Here is a 14111-nt window from a genome sequence, read left to right on the forward strand (position 1 = left end):
TAAAGTATCCCATAAACTTTAAATAACTCAATATTTCAAACATAAGATGATATGTGAGAAAGCTGGCTGTGTGCAGAGATGGTTAGGCAGTCCAGTAACATGATCAGTGGTGCGGTGCCCCTCTCCATTCCTCTCCCCAAAATAACTCTACACTAACCCAACTAATTCTTCATCGAATACAGACGCATTCAAAAGCCAGACTAAGGTACAGAAGACGGGCCAGAAAGAGTGAGGTCACATCTCCATACTGAGACTGCTATGCTTTCCCAGTGATAGTCCACTATAGGCCACACTGGGTAACATCCTATTCATAAGTTGGATGCGGAGCGAGGCACGATTCATGCAGGAAAGTACAAAGTTTTAAGCCTGCCTGGCTGATAGATCATAACATTTTGCTTAAGCTACAGTATACTTTGCTTACTAGCACAGGAATATTGTTTTTTTTGGACCAGGACTATTGAAGAGGGGTAAGTGAGAATATTCATAGTTGCCAAAAAAATATTCATTACACTCATGAGTATACTTAAGGATACTGTATACTTCATATTGTTGATGAAATGTGTTTATTCTAATTAATCATCATTTGTATATTTAGTTGTTTGTAAATATTAGATTTCTTCGATTTATAAAATGTAATGAAAATCTACATCCACACAGTACTGATGGGTTCATCTTTTTTAACTTAAATCTAGTCAATCAAGCAAGCATGCAGTACTCCTGTAGCAAGAGTAAATATAGTCGCAAGAATACAGTTGTCAGTGTGTGTCTTGTCTGCCTCTGACACAAAGCCTGTAATTGCCAATTAATAATAATAATAATAATAATAATATGAGCAATTTAACTTCAAGATATGTTTTCATAACCTATAAAGACTCCTTTAACCTCACTGCTGATGATTTACTGATTAAAAGTTCAGTGTGTGGCTTTGCAGCCAATATGATGTCAGATGAGTATTTGGTGGAGTGTAAGATTGATGACGATGATGATGACGATGACTACGAGGTGCAGAAAATCCAGCCCTCTCCACCTCCACCACCACAGTTTAGCTCCAGCCCCTCCATCACTCCCCAGCCCTGGCTCATTCACGTCGACATCAGAGACCCATGTGGTGTCAACAAACATTTGAAGGTGAGTGCACTTTATTGGTGTTCTGTACTGTATGCAATAGAAAGTTCACATGAGAATGGACCTGTGACTAATGGGTGTTTTATGAATTAAAATGACAAGCACAACCAGAAATGAAAGTGTATAGCTCAACTGGTATAGAGAATGGTGCTAGCTGTAACAAGACCAACAACAAGACCATTCTCCTTTTTATGGTCTCAAGACCAAGACTTCATCTCTGATACTAACTAAATATAAGTTTTCTATACTGTATCATTGTCCCTTCTTTGTGACACCAGGTAGAGTTCAGCGATGTTTTAGCAGAGCCTGCCTCCACGCACAGCTACGATCGTGTGTGGATTTACAGCGGGATAGCCTTCGAGGCAATGCGGCTGTGGGGCTACCGCTGTCTGACGGCCCTGTGTGCTGTGCCTGTCTCTTGTCTCTGTGGCTGTCTCTTTGCCCTTCTGGCGTGCATGCATATCTGGTAAGTTTATTTTGTTGCCATATAAAATCGGTTATAGAAAATAATATAGCAAGTAATAAAACAAATTATCAAACTTATTCTTACTGGTCCCTGCCCACCAGGTGTGTGATGCCATGTATCCAGGTGTGCCACACATGCTTGCCCTGTGTAAGGTCACTGTGGATGAGTGTGGTGAATATCTTCATCGCTCCATTCTGCACGTCTGCGGCTCGCTGTTGTAGTGGCATACATGTGCTGTTCTCAAAGGAGTGATGAAAGAGTCTGAGGAAGCTGGTCAAACTGCTTTTCAAAGTTCACACTGAAAAACAAAAACAACAAGAACAAAAACATGAACCTCTGTAGTCTCTGAATGGAATCTCGTCATGCCACCATGAGACTTTCAAAGAAAAATATGATATGTTATTCTCTTTGTATTTAAATCTTTATGCAGGACATAAACAACGCTGGTTCAATGCTGGTCCAGAAGAACTTCCTGTTTCAGTTTCACTAAACAAACGTTTTAACAAAATGCAACAAACAGAACATTTATAACCTCATCAAAATGTTAAAGGAATATATTTAAGATTTAATTATGTGTGATTTAAGATTAAAAAATAAAATAAATAAAAAATAACCGTAAGTGCCTCTGGACCAGTGTTTACATCTTGCAAAGTGGTCTATATTATTTCAAATAACAACAGTAATATTACATTTTTGGTTTTCTATGTTTATATTGTTGTCTTTTTGCTTATAACAAGCAAGTGTCATGTATTATATAATAATAACAATTGGTTACCATTTCATTATGTGATTTACACTGCGATCTGTATTTGAATAAACCAATTAATAAAAAACACACATCTTTGTAAGAAGTTATAAATGCAACAACAGCCACGCCCCCCGCATCAGCGCCTTCCCCCAGTTTCACCCGCTCCCTTTCACCGATGTTGGTGCTCAGGAACCTGAATGACTCCACTGCTGCCACAGTGCTGTTCATGATGGTGAGAGGGGGGAGTGCAGGGGGGTTTCTCCTGAAGTCCACAATCGTCTCCACTGTTTTAAGCGTGTTCAGCTCCAAGTTGTTATGACTGCACCAGACAGCCAGCTGCTCAACCTCCTGTCTGTACGCAGACTCATCACCATCCTGGATGAGGCCAACGAGTGTGGTGTCGTCTGCGAACTTCAGAAGTGTGACAGAAGGGTCCTGGGCAGTGCAGTCATTGGTGTACAGGGAGAAGAGCAGTGGGTCAGTGCTGATTGTGCGGGTGCTGGATGTGAGTTTCCCCATTCTCACTAACTGCTGCCTGTCTGTCAGAAAGCTAGTGATCCACTGACAGATAGAGCCAGGAACAGATAGCTGGATTAACTTTGTCTGGAGCAGTGATGGGATGACGGTGTTGAAAGCAGAGATGAAGTCCACTAACAGGATCCTCACATAGGTCCCTGGTCTATCCAGATGTTTCAGGACAAAACCCATGTAACCCTTGTGTTTTGTCTTGGTGGTCAGGTCTAGATGTATTATGTTCTGTGCACTAGTTGGACCTGTTAACCCTGCAATAAACCCAATTCAACTTCAGTTCTCCATGTGGCATCGTCCCTCAGCCTGTAATTGTTACAATAAGCACTTTTATTATTTTTACTTTTAGTAATGTCGTGAGTATATGTATTATGTAGTTATTTTAATACAACTGGATATTTATAAATTGACCGATCAAAAAAAAAAAAGAAATCATTTCTATAACCTCTTACAACTGTATGTACACTGCAGCCAAATAATGAACTCAAAAACTATTTTTTTCATTTCTTTGTAATTTCTTTCTTTGTAATTTCTTTATTAGTTGTATGATTATTTTAATTTAAAAGACACCGTTTGTAAAAGAAACAAAAGCACCTCTTTTCAAGAAGTTCTCTGACACTTTGCAGTCGTATGTGTTCCCATAATTCCACTATACCGGAAGAAGCAGCTCGCAGTGTGATGAAGCGCGGAAGTAGCGCGGGGGAATTCCTCGACAATCTGCACCTGTCTGATCTTCTGTGGACACTTTTTTACCTGATTTACATTGTCAACATCGTTTGTGTATTTCCATGCCGTTGAGGCTGAAGATGTTGCCTGAGCTGAGCGCCTGCGGTTGACTCTAAACGGGGCCGTGTTTGCTTATACAAGTCAATCGGCTCACAGCGGATCTGTTTAGCCAGAGACGTGTAACGTTACGTGTTAACGTCTTAAAAAAGGTAATATTCACGTTACATTACATCCTAAGATTTGTTTATCACATCGTTAGTGTGTATGTGAACAATTTGAAGCGTGTTATTACGTGATTTTTTATGTTATGCGGTTTTAAAAACACTGATGCTAGTTGTGTCGTTAGCTGAACCCTGTTAGTAACCTGTAAACAAAACACGGAGCGATTTACTTAAATCTCCCGTGATCAGAGGACGTAAGTTTTTTTAAAGAAATGAGATAATTAAGACTAAAATCACATTTTAAACCTTAAATGCTAACCTGTTATTCATCCTGACACTTTGTTAAAGTGTAACCTATTTGCCTGGAGCGTTAACGCCGCATAAAAACGTAATCGTAAATTTGAAAGCAAACGGGTTATTTAAGTGTATAAACGTGTTTTTTTTAACACGAATAAGGGACAGGAGTGTCCGCGAATAGCCCCCTTCAGCTCGTGTACACTTAAAGTGAAACCGGAATTCATCCATCAGACTGTATTCTGTAAACGTGTTGTCGCGTTAACATTACCACCGCAAAACTGATCTGTATTGAAAAAGAGCTCCATATGTTTATGGCCAGAATCATGGTCCAGCCGCAGCCGTCCGGGGGTTGCACTCTGCAGTGGGAGTTGACTGGAGAGGAGGCTGTGGGGGCTGGAGGTCAAGGGTCACTGATGGCCAGTTCCCAGGGGTCTCTGAAGGTCCCTCCTGAATTAGCGGGAAATGAAGTGGTCCTTCGACTCCTGACAGACAATCACCAGCTACGAGGTGAGACAAGAGAGTGATATTAATTATAAGGGAAATCTAGACACCTGTTCCTTTAACTTGTAAACCGATGCGACTGATGGTCACACTCTTAAACTTTTGAATCAATAAACAATTTGAATTGTTCCACAGAGGCACTGAAGCGAAGCAACGATGCCCTCAAAGAAAGATGTGAAGAGATGGAGGGATGGCAGAGGAGGTCAAGAGAAGAACGAGAGTTTCTGAGCTGTAGGTTTCGTGAGGCCAGAGCCTTAGTGCAGCGACTGGCGGAGGAAAACCAGAGCTTGTTGGGCCAGCTCAACCACAGCATCACTCACACGGGAAGTCCGAACGTTGACCATCCTAAGGAGACTGGAAATCAAGGTCAGGACCAAGGCCAAAAGTACATCAATACAGAGAAGAATGTCCTCATGGACACACCTGAAGTAGGTTCCCTCTTGTGACCATTAATTTAGATTTTTCATAGTTTGTGGAAAGTTATTATTCAATTATTCAATATTATTGAATGTTAATGGCCCTGTTTGCTGTTATAACACAGGTATTACATGAAGCTGCTGTGATAGATCAAGCTGAAGGAGACACTGACAGACACCCAATGCCTCAAAGTTTGGTAAAGTATCATCATTCTTAACTTTTATAATGCAACAATGTGTGCCAGATACTTTGGTAAAAAAAATAACTCATTTATACAATATACTGTGCATTTTATCCATTTCATCCATTGTGTTTTGAGTAAAATCCAAGATCATAGTTCCCTAAACTAATATTTAGTTTTCTTCCATCATTCTACCTTTCAGCCTGCTGAGGGCTCTAATGACTTTCTGAAACTGCTGAAAAGCCACAAAGAGAAACTGGAGGAAGGGATGAGAGTGTTGAGAAGAAGAAACGAAGAGCTGGAGAAGGAGAAAGCAGCCGATGCGAAAGAGAGAGAAAACCTCCTTGCAACTGTGGAGCAGTTACGCTCCAAACTCACTCAGGTAAAACATTGTTTCTATTTGTTTACTGCAGTAAAGGCATGGCGCATACACATTTACTGTACATATAAGTAGGGCTGAAATGATTCCTCGAGTAACTCAAGTTATTCGAATACAAAAAATCAAGCTTTGTTTAATCCATTTAACTACAGTACACACGGAGCTCTGCGTTTCCCCACGGACTGTTATTACTGACGCACAGCCCGCTAAACTCTGTTCATGTTACAGGGCTCTCAAGTCTTACGCATTTACTGTGAGACACACGCATTTTAGTCTGTTCACACGCTCACACATATATCTCATGCTGATAAATAAGTGATAACTTATTGAAATGGTGAACTGCTATTTTACTTAGTTTTAGTCTATTTTGCGAGTGAAACTTGTTTTCCGGCTGCATTGAACTAGATGCGGACTTGTGGACGCCGAATCCTGTTATTTACACGTCATCGGTCTGTTCTGCATGTCTGCGTGAATGAACTGCACAGTTTAACGTGCTACACGCGTGATGCTCATAAATTTGTCTGCATCTGCGCTGAATGAGGACATGAACTTCACCTCCAGAGTTGCTCTTGAGAGTTTATTTCACAAACATGTTATTGTTTGAGTGAAGAAACAGACATGCTAAAAAATAAGCGTCTTCTGACAACCTTCCAAATTAAAAGTCATAGGCTATTTATTACTATTTAATAGTAAAAAAAAGAAACTAAAACTAATTTATATAAACTAAATGCATCATGCATAAGCTGAAGTTAGTTGTTTACCTTTGAAATTATTCTTTCTATTTTTATTCATGTTTCTTATTTATATATTTGTATTATATTTCATTTTGAATTTAATATGGCAATGGAATGTACTAAATGGGTTTAGTTTTCACAGATGTTAATGTATGCAATTTCAGCAATAAAAACTCTAATTGTTCTAAAAAGGAAACAAATTAGTTGTTTTACTCATTTTAAGAGACCTGTCTTATTTTCTCTTGTATATTTAGTATTGCTTTTTAATAAAGAAAAAGTACTTATTATCCAAATACCCGATTAATCGATGGAAAAATCAGTAGAATACTCGATTAGTAAAAGAATCGATAGCTGCAGCCCTACATATACAGTAAGAATGAAAGGGTTCATCGTCTTCCACTGAACTTATTGAACAAAAATATTGCAAAATGTTCAGAGTGCTCTTACTTTGTTATGGGGACTGGGCAACAAAAAATCAGCACAAAAAGTGATGTCAAGCCATGCAATAATTTACAATTGTCAAAATGTGATGCAACATAAACAATTATCTACATTGTATCGTTTATAGTTCAGTTCAGCTCAGTTTAGTTAATTGTTTTATCTTTTTTCTTTCTCAGAATGGTGGTGTTACTGAAGTATCAGTCCAGCAGACATGTTCTCTCACTGTTCCTGCAGAACGGTACTTAACATATTAACATATTTACTCTCTGGTCTTCCTCGGTTTTAAATGGCGTGATAATGCAGTGCATAACCTAGTTACATGCACTCAACTCTGCTGGCTTGGATTGTACTGGGTTGTAAGGGTTGTGGTGCTTTGCTTCGATTTAATGTGAATAGTTTGCTCTTTTTCTGTCTTAATACCTTAACCCATGTGTCTGGTTAGCTCTCACTTGGCTAAACTAACTGAGCAGCTTCAAGCTACGCAAGGCAGGTGAGGGGAACCGTGTATGTGTGCATGAACGTCCATCCCCTCATTGGTGTTGAAAAGGCATGATCGAAAAGAATATTTCTATGTAAAGTAAGATTGGGCTGTGCGGTTAATAGTGTTTGTGTTTTTGGTGCGGCGTAGATACAGGGAGCTTCAGGAGAAACTGGACTGTCTTCAGAAGAACTCCATGCAGAGAGACAGAACTGAGGCTCTTCTTAAACAGAAAGAGAAGGACTTTGCTCAGGTGAGCAAGCACGGAGACAGCCTTTTTTAAAACTGAGCCGTCAAGTGTCTACACATGTTCAACAGCAGCTTCCTAAAAATAATACTGACTTTTCGTTTGTAGCTGACAAAGGACAGTGAAGCTCTTAGAGCTCAAGTCACATCCCTACTCGGGGAGCTGAATGAACGAAAAAACTGGCTGGAGAAGAGCTAAGCAGAAAAACGACTTTTAGAGGATAAGTGAGTGAATCTGTTCATCCCTGCATGTGTTGATGTGTGTTGATGTAAGTGTTTTGTATGGTCTGTGTGCTCAAGGGCTGTTTGCTGTGCTCTTCCAGGCTGAGTAAGAAGACCGAACGGTTGCAGGTCGTAGAGAGAGAAATGGAACAGCAGAAGAAACAGCACAGTGTGACCGTAGACAATCTTTTACTGAAGACTCAGAATCTTGAAGCTGCATTAAAGACTGAGAGGCTGGTCATAGTAGAGGAGAGGTTAGTCTCATTGTACAGACACATCCGGATTAAACACAACTTCCTTTTTTTTATTGTTACAATTGCCATAGTGACCAGCAATTCCTGTAATCTTCCTCATGCAGGAGGAAGTTGGCACAGCTCCAGCACGCGTACACCTGTCTGTTCCAAGACTATGACAACAAACTGAAAAGTGAAAAGCAGGCCAATCACCGGGTAGGTAGCTGTTATTTTTTCAGTGCCTGTTAATGAAGAATTACCTTTTAATTCTCATTTATATGCATCAAAAACGAAATTACTTGAAAACTATCATGGTTTCATGTTTGTGGTAAGCTTGTTTCTGTATACATCAAAGATTGGTTTGTGAATATACAAATGTAAACGGAAAGTGTGCGTGTGTGGTGTTTCCATTGCAGAGCGGAGAGGCGGATACACTTGCTAACAGGTTAGCAGAAGCTGAGAAAGCTCTGGCCCTGAAACAGGATCTCATCGATAAACTCAAGGAAGATACTGAGCAGTTGAGAGCTACTTTAGAGACTATACCAGTACTGACTGCTCAGGTGAACACACACATACATACTCACCTTTATTTATGTTACCATTATAGCTTTTTAGTCAATCTGCTAATAATGTAAATGAGCGCTTTTCACAAATAGGGCATGCACAAAATAGGACTTGCTGCTCTTTAATATTTACTAAGTCAGATGTCAGTTGTAAAGTTCAATGGAAGTTCGTGGTTAACCTTAAAAAAAATGTCTTGGTTTTTAGTTTATATGAGGTTTGCAGCCCTGTTTACAAACTTTGACATAGTTTAAAATCCTGAGCTATGCGAGGAATAAATAAATGAAATCAATAAATAAAATCTGGAAACAGGGTTTCAGAACTAGCTCTTAATTTGGTTAAAGGTACAGTTTGTAACAATTTTGCAGTAAAATATCCTAAAAACCACTAGGCCATTGTTATATATTTTGTTCAGCCGAGCACTTACAATATCTCAAATGTTTCCAACTACTTGTAAATCGTGAGAAAATCGCCACAGTGAAAATCTAAACAGTGACACGGGGCTGTGCAGTCGCCTGTCAATGGCGTCATATCCGCGTTACTTCTTTACTGACGTAGAAACCGCATGACAACAGTGTCATGGACATGTGCAGAAGTAGTGTCTAGCAAGCCACTAGCTTGTTTCGAGCAATCACTTATTTATGGACCACAATTATATGCAACATTTATAAAACTTTATTACTACAAGATTTCTCGTTCCCGTCTGATTGATGGCCATCATTCCACGCTCCTTCACAGCGTCATCAAGCTACACCATTGTTGTTGTTTTGATCGTGCGTCCTCTAGCGGTGGTTTTTACAAACTGTAGCTGTAAGATTTATGTGCTCAGTAATAAAAGGGACATTCACCCAAAATAAAAATTCTGTCATCATTTACTCACCCTCGAGTTGTTCCAAATCTGTATTTAAATTTCTTTGTTTTGATGAACACAGAGAAAGATATTTGAAAGAATGCCTGTAACCAAACAGTACTTAGGACAAATTACAATTGTAGTCAAAAGTGCCCCAGAACTGTTTGCTTTCCTACATTCTTCAAATATCTTCTTTTGTGTTCAACATAACAAAGAAATTTAGCATTTTTCCCTACTGGGGTAGTCAATCCTGACTCTTCATTTTTGGGTGAACTGTTCCTTTAAGGGTTATTTTACTTAAGTGGTCAATGATAATGTGCAACAGCAAGGAAATAGGTTTGATTCCTGGGAAATACATGAATTGCTCAAATGTTGACTGTTGTATCTCAAATGTGCTTTAAATGCATAATGGCCAAATGTGAATGTTGTATCCTCCTCATACAAAGTGTCAATCACTTATCATTTATCTCATTCAGAATACATGATGATGTTATACACACAAACACTATCCTGTTGGGATGTAACAATATCAAAATCTCACTGTACGATAATACCTCGGTATAACGTCCACAGTGCTATATTTATTGCGTTATTTACAATGGCAAATGATGACTTAGAAACGTGCCATAAGCAGTCTCTTTTCTTTATCCTCTAATCAAAACTGTTGCTTAGAGGTATGAGTTATAGTATGAGATGGGTCAAATGACCTAAAAATCCCTTTTATAAAATAAAATATTTTCACCAGATGGACCTTGCCAAAGGTAACATCTATTATTTTTTCTAACATTCTCTATGGTAGGCCTGGAAGACCTATCATTTCATATAGTCATGTGACCACGATAATATGTTTTTTTATGCAGGCAGATATCTATAAGATGGACTTCCTGGCTGAGAGGGAGGCCAGAGAGAAACTGAATCAGAGGAAAGAGGAGCTGCAGGAGGAACTGAATAAAGCACTGGCTGAGATAGATAGACTCAAGCAAGAGGGAACCTCACGGTATGACAACATAATTGTATCAGTCATGTCATGCCAGTGTGAAACCACATCCCCTGTAAACTGCTCATAACCTTACAAGACATATGACAGAAATGATTTAAGAGCAATTTTTACAGCTTTGTAGGTATTTCCACTCATTCAGAGGATCTGGTAGTAATTTTTGTCTGATGTCTTTCAACATTCATGAGTGGTTAACATCATCTGCTTGTGGTTTACTCACAGAGCACGTATAGAGGAGATGCAACAGAGACACTTGGAGGTCTACAGGCCTCGACCACTCCTACCACCTTCAGCTGGTAAAAATGCTTTTTCAAAGTCTATGATTTTAAACCACCAGATCAAATTGTTCAATAAAGAAATTATTGTTTATTAATAATGCATTATAATATCTCTATAATTTACCATGTTTGGTTTAAAAATCTGTTTCTCTTCTATAGCACCATTCCCAGGAGCAGCCATGTTCAATCCTGCCCAGCCTCCATCTGCACGCAGGCGAGAAGATGCTCAAGATGAGCTGCCTGATTATCGCTGCCCCAAATGTATGTACAAGGCACCAGACATGGACACCCTGCAGATTCACGTCATGGACTGTATCCAGTGAAGTGTTCACGTGCTCTCTTAACATCTGAACTCTAACAACAATAGAAACGAGAAGAAAAAATCTAGAACTTGGTAAATATACCATGACATGAACCATCCGAGGACTTTGGACATTTAGTCTTGCTGCGGATCGACTTGTTAATGTAGACAGATGTTTAGCAAATATTTTTATCTTGTGGTTCTGGAGTTACCACTTTGTTCCAGTACACTTAGTGTATGTATCTCTTTAAAGAAAAATCTCATCTGTGCTTTAAAGAAATCTCATCTGTACTGCCTTTCTGTGACAGCATAGTGTAATGTAATGCACGTGTGAATGTTTGCTTTACGTCTGCACACATCTGACAGTGACTGTTTCCTTTATATCTGTGGTAATTGTTTCTCTGGATATATGCACTCTTGAGGAGTCATGCCAGCCTGTATTAATATTGTGTATTATCAGCCAAAGTGATGATAAAAAAACAATTTGTACATACTATTGTTATGGAGAGATTTAAAACAATAAAAGTGTGAATATTATATTATTTTGTTTTTATTTCAAAACACACATAGTATTTCAAAAAGGTTTCTCATTTTCAATTTTAATTTGTCAGTGTAATGAACTGGAATGTTTAGAATTGAAAAAAAAAATCACAGTAAGATGATAAATGTACAGTTTTACTGCTTTTAGAAGTATATACTGCTGTTATATTTTCTAGTTGTCAAAATATGTCAGTGGCTACTGTTATGAACGACACAAGATGTAATACATTCATTCACATTTACTTTGCCTCAGAAAGAAAGGGTCCAGTATATATTTTTTTATTTGCAGATGGCTTGGTTTATTATTTTATATTTGTCCTAATTATTACTGTATTGTTTTGTAATGGAACGGTGTTCAAATAATTACCACGGAGGGTTGAACGTGTCCACAGGAATCATAAGCAGTTTGAAAATCTACTATGCCAAAAACACCATAATATGTTCCACCCAATTTTCTTTTGTTACTATTCGTGGGCCGTGCCGTGGCCATAGGTCTGCAGTACCGGAGGCTTTCAACAGAGGGCGCCTCCACAAAATACACGTCATTCTTCAGTAGAGGTGACGTGTCTGTCTGTCTTTCATTGGGTGGACGCTCGTGTTTGGTCTTTTTCTCTCAGGTTTGAGTAAGCTGTGGATTTCAGTGTCAAGGGATCAACATGGTGCGAGTTATTACAGCTATTTTGGCTCTATGTCTGGGTCTTTGTGCAGGTAATTTCATTTATTTAATAATATTTAAATTAATGTATCATATAACGTTACAATACTGTTCGTTGATCGTTCAGAGAGGCTAACAGGGAAGTGTCTCAGACCACTGTAACTTAACTTACTGGTTAAGATTTTGTCACACGTTTATACATCGTTCATCTTTATGCTTGTATTCAAGCACTTTTTGCTTTAGTTTATTCATTCAGTTTATAACCAACATCTCGGGTGATTCATTTTAAGGATGGCGATGGCTAACTTAACGTTACATTTAAGGATGGCGATGGCTAACTTAACGTTACGGAATTGTAGTGTAACTAACTTACTGTGTTCTTTCTCCAGCTGATACTTGCACAGATCCCGTTATTTCTCCATCTTCATACACGACGACAGACGCGCTCATCTCTTCTGAGACCGTGTTCATAGTTGAGTTGAGTCTTGCGTGTGCAAACGGAGCACAGGTGAGTAGATTATCAACCCATTTACGAAGTACATATGTGTTCAGTTATTAGTACAGAAGTGTGGTCTGAAAGAAACTTCTCTTTGTCTTTTAGAGTGTTGCCTTGTATGCAGATGTCAACGGGAAACAGTTTCCTGTGACAAGAGGCCAAGATGTTGGTAAATACCAGGTCTCCTGGAGTGTTCCCCACAAGCAGGCCAGTTCAGGCACATATCAGGTTAAATTCTTCGACGAGGAGTCTTACAGTACTCTACGAAAGGTATGCAGAAATTGTTTGGTTCTATATTTTCTTGATCAAAGCTGCAAATCCATCCAAATGTTCAATCAGCAGTGCTAATAATAAACAATGGTTTCAGGCTCAAAGAAATAATGAAGATGTTGATGCCATCAAGCCATTGTTCTCTGTCAATGTGGATCACAGGGTGAGTAGACATACTGATCTGCATTGTAAACAAAGTCTTTATCTGTGGATTTAAGTGCTTTGATTATAACCCAAAAAATCTTTCAAAAGTATATAACCACAAAGCATTGTATTGTTACTTAGTCCCATGAAATGAAAATGGAAGTTATTTGGTTTTTAGTATGAATATGTTGCTTTAAGGATATCTATAAACTAGTGTGATTCAAAAATTGACAATTCAAAAAGTTACAAAAAGGATATAGAAATAAGCATTCAAAACTTACAGTCGCTCAGTTCCACCAAAACTAATCAACATTTTTTGACATCATTCTGCACTTCAGCTTTTCATCGAATTTTTTGACCAATCAAAAGCTCTACAATATACTATCTGTCCCCGCTATTGGCTATTTTAAAAGGATTCAATATGTCCCGCCCTAATTTCCTGTTTCCAGAGAAAATTACCTCAATGCATTGAACAAAGATTTAAAAGGTTTAAAGGCACTTCAGTGTGTCTTCAAGCAAAGCATTTCGTATTTTCTGTTTACCTTCTGTGCTTTTGTTCTTTTTATTAATGAATTTGTAAATTGCAGGGTGCATGGAATGGTCCCTGGGTGTCTACAGATGTCTTGGCTGCACTGATTGGTATTTTGGTGTACTACCTGGCCTACAGCACCAAAAGTGCCATCCAGGCTTGAAGTCCACTAATACAGCAGTGAAGAAGACATGAGTCCATAATCCACCATTGCTGTTTTTGTTACGTTCACATTCAGGCATTATTCCATTCTGTTCTGATATGCAAATAAATCGCAGAACTGTTTCAATGTAGGATTAAAGGATCAGATGATGACAATAATCAAAACAGTAAAAGTTGGTGGTGTTTTTTATTTTCTAACAAAGTGTCAAGAATTTGAAATTGTATGTCTGCTGTTAATATTAAACCTCAAAAGAACAAAGACTGGGATGAATAATGTGTGACATCATCATGGTCCAGTTCTGTATTTTGAAATGTCCCAAATATCAATGAAATTCATTGAATATGGGAATAAATCCATTTTTTGAAAGCCTTCCTGACTCATTTTTTAAGTTTTTGGTTTTAGGTTAGTTGTATTGATGTTGTTATTATTGTGCTAGTATCATCA

At 38.5% G+C, this 14111-nt stretch overlaps 3 protein-coding genes across 3 annotated transcripts; all 3 read left to right on the top strand.

Moving 5' to 3' along the window:
• The first annotated feature begins 300 nt into the window (after nucleotides 1-300).
• cav4b (caveolin 4b) lies at nucleotides 301-2129 on the top strand. Its single transcript, XM_057319984.1, has 4 exons — nucleotides 301-467; nucleotides 932-1128; nucleotides 1404-1591; nucleotides 1693-2129. The coding sequence occupies exons 2-4, from the start codon at nucleotides 937-939 to the stop codon at nucleotides 1841-1843; spliced, it is 531 nt and encodes a 176-aa protein (XP_057175967.1). The 5' UTR covers nucleotides 301-467; nucleotides 932-936; the 3' UTR covers nucleotides 1844-2129.
• Nucleotides 2130-3527: 1398 nt separating this feature from the next.
• On the top strand, nucleotides 3528-11401 carry ikbkg (inhibitor of nuclear factor kappa B kinase regulatory subunit gamma). The gene is given in 15 exon segments (XM_057320002.1): nucleotides 3528-3802; nucleotides 4371-4558; nucleotides 4688-4980; nucleotides 5094-5165; nucleotides 5353-5532; nucleotides 6881-6942; nucleotides 7147-7194; nucleotides 7333-7435; nucleotides 7538-7653; nucleotides 7752-7904; nucleotides 8009-8099; nucleotides 8300-8443; nucleotides 10155-10291; nucleotides 10514-10587; nucleotides 10729-11401. Coding segments are annotated over 14 exon segments (1821 nt in total). The 5' UTR covers nucleotides 3528-3802; nucleotides 4371-4374; the 3' UTR covers nucleotides 10893-11401.
• A 576-nt stretch (nucleotides 11402-11977) lies between these two features.
• ssr4 (signal sequence receptor, delta) lies at nucleotides 11978-14036 on the top strand. Its single transcript, XM_057319524.1, has 5 exons — nucleotides 11978-12118; nucleotides 12455-12573; nucleotides 12667-12831; nucleotides 12929-12994; nucleotides 13563-14036. The coding sequence occupies exons 1-5, from the start codon at nucleotides 12067-12069 to the stop codon at nucleotides 13665-13667; spliced, it is 507 nt and encodes a 168-aa protein (XP_057175507.1). The 5' UTR covers nucleotides 11978-12066; the 3' UTR covers nucleotides 13668-14036.
• Nucleotides 14037-14111: the final 75 nt, after the last annotated feature.

Source organism: Triplophysa rosa, linkage group LG21 (assembly GCF_024868665.1).
Source record: "Triplophysa rosa linkage group LG21, Trosa_1v2, whole genome shotgun sequence".
In the NCBI taxonomy this organism is placed as follows: Eukaryota; Metazoa; Chordata; class Actinopteri; order Cypriniformes; family Nemacheilidae; genus Triplophysa; species Triplophysa rosa.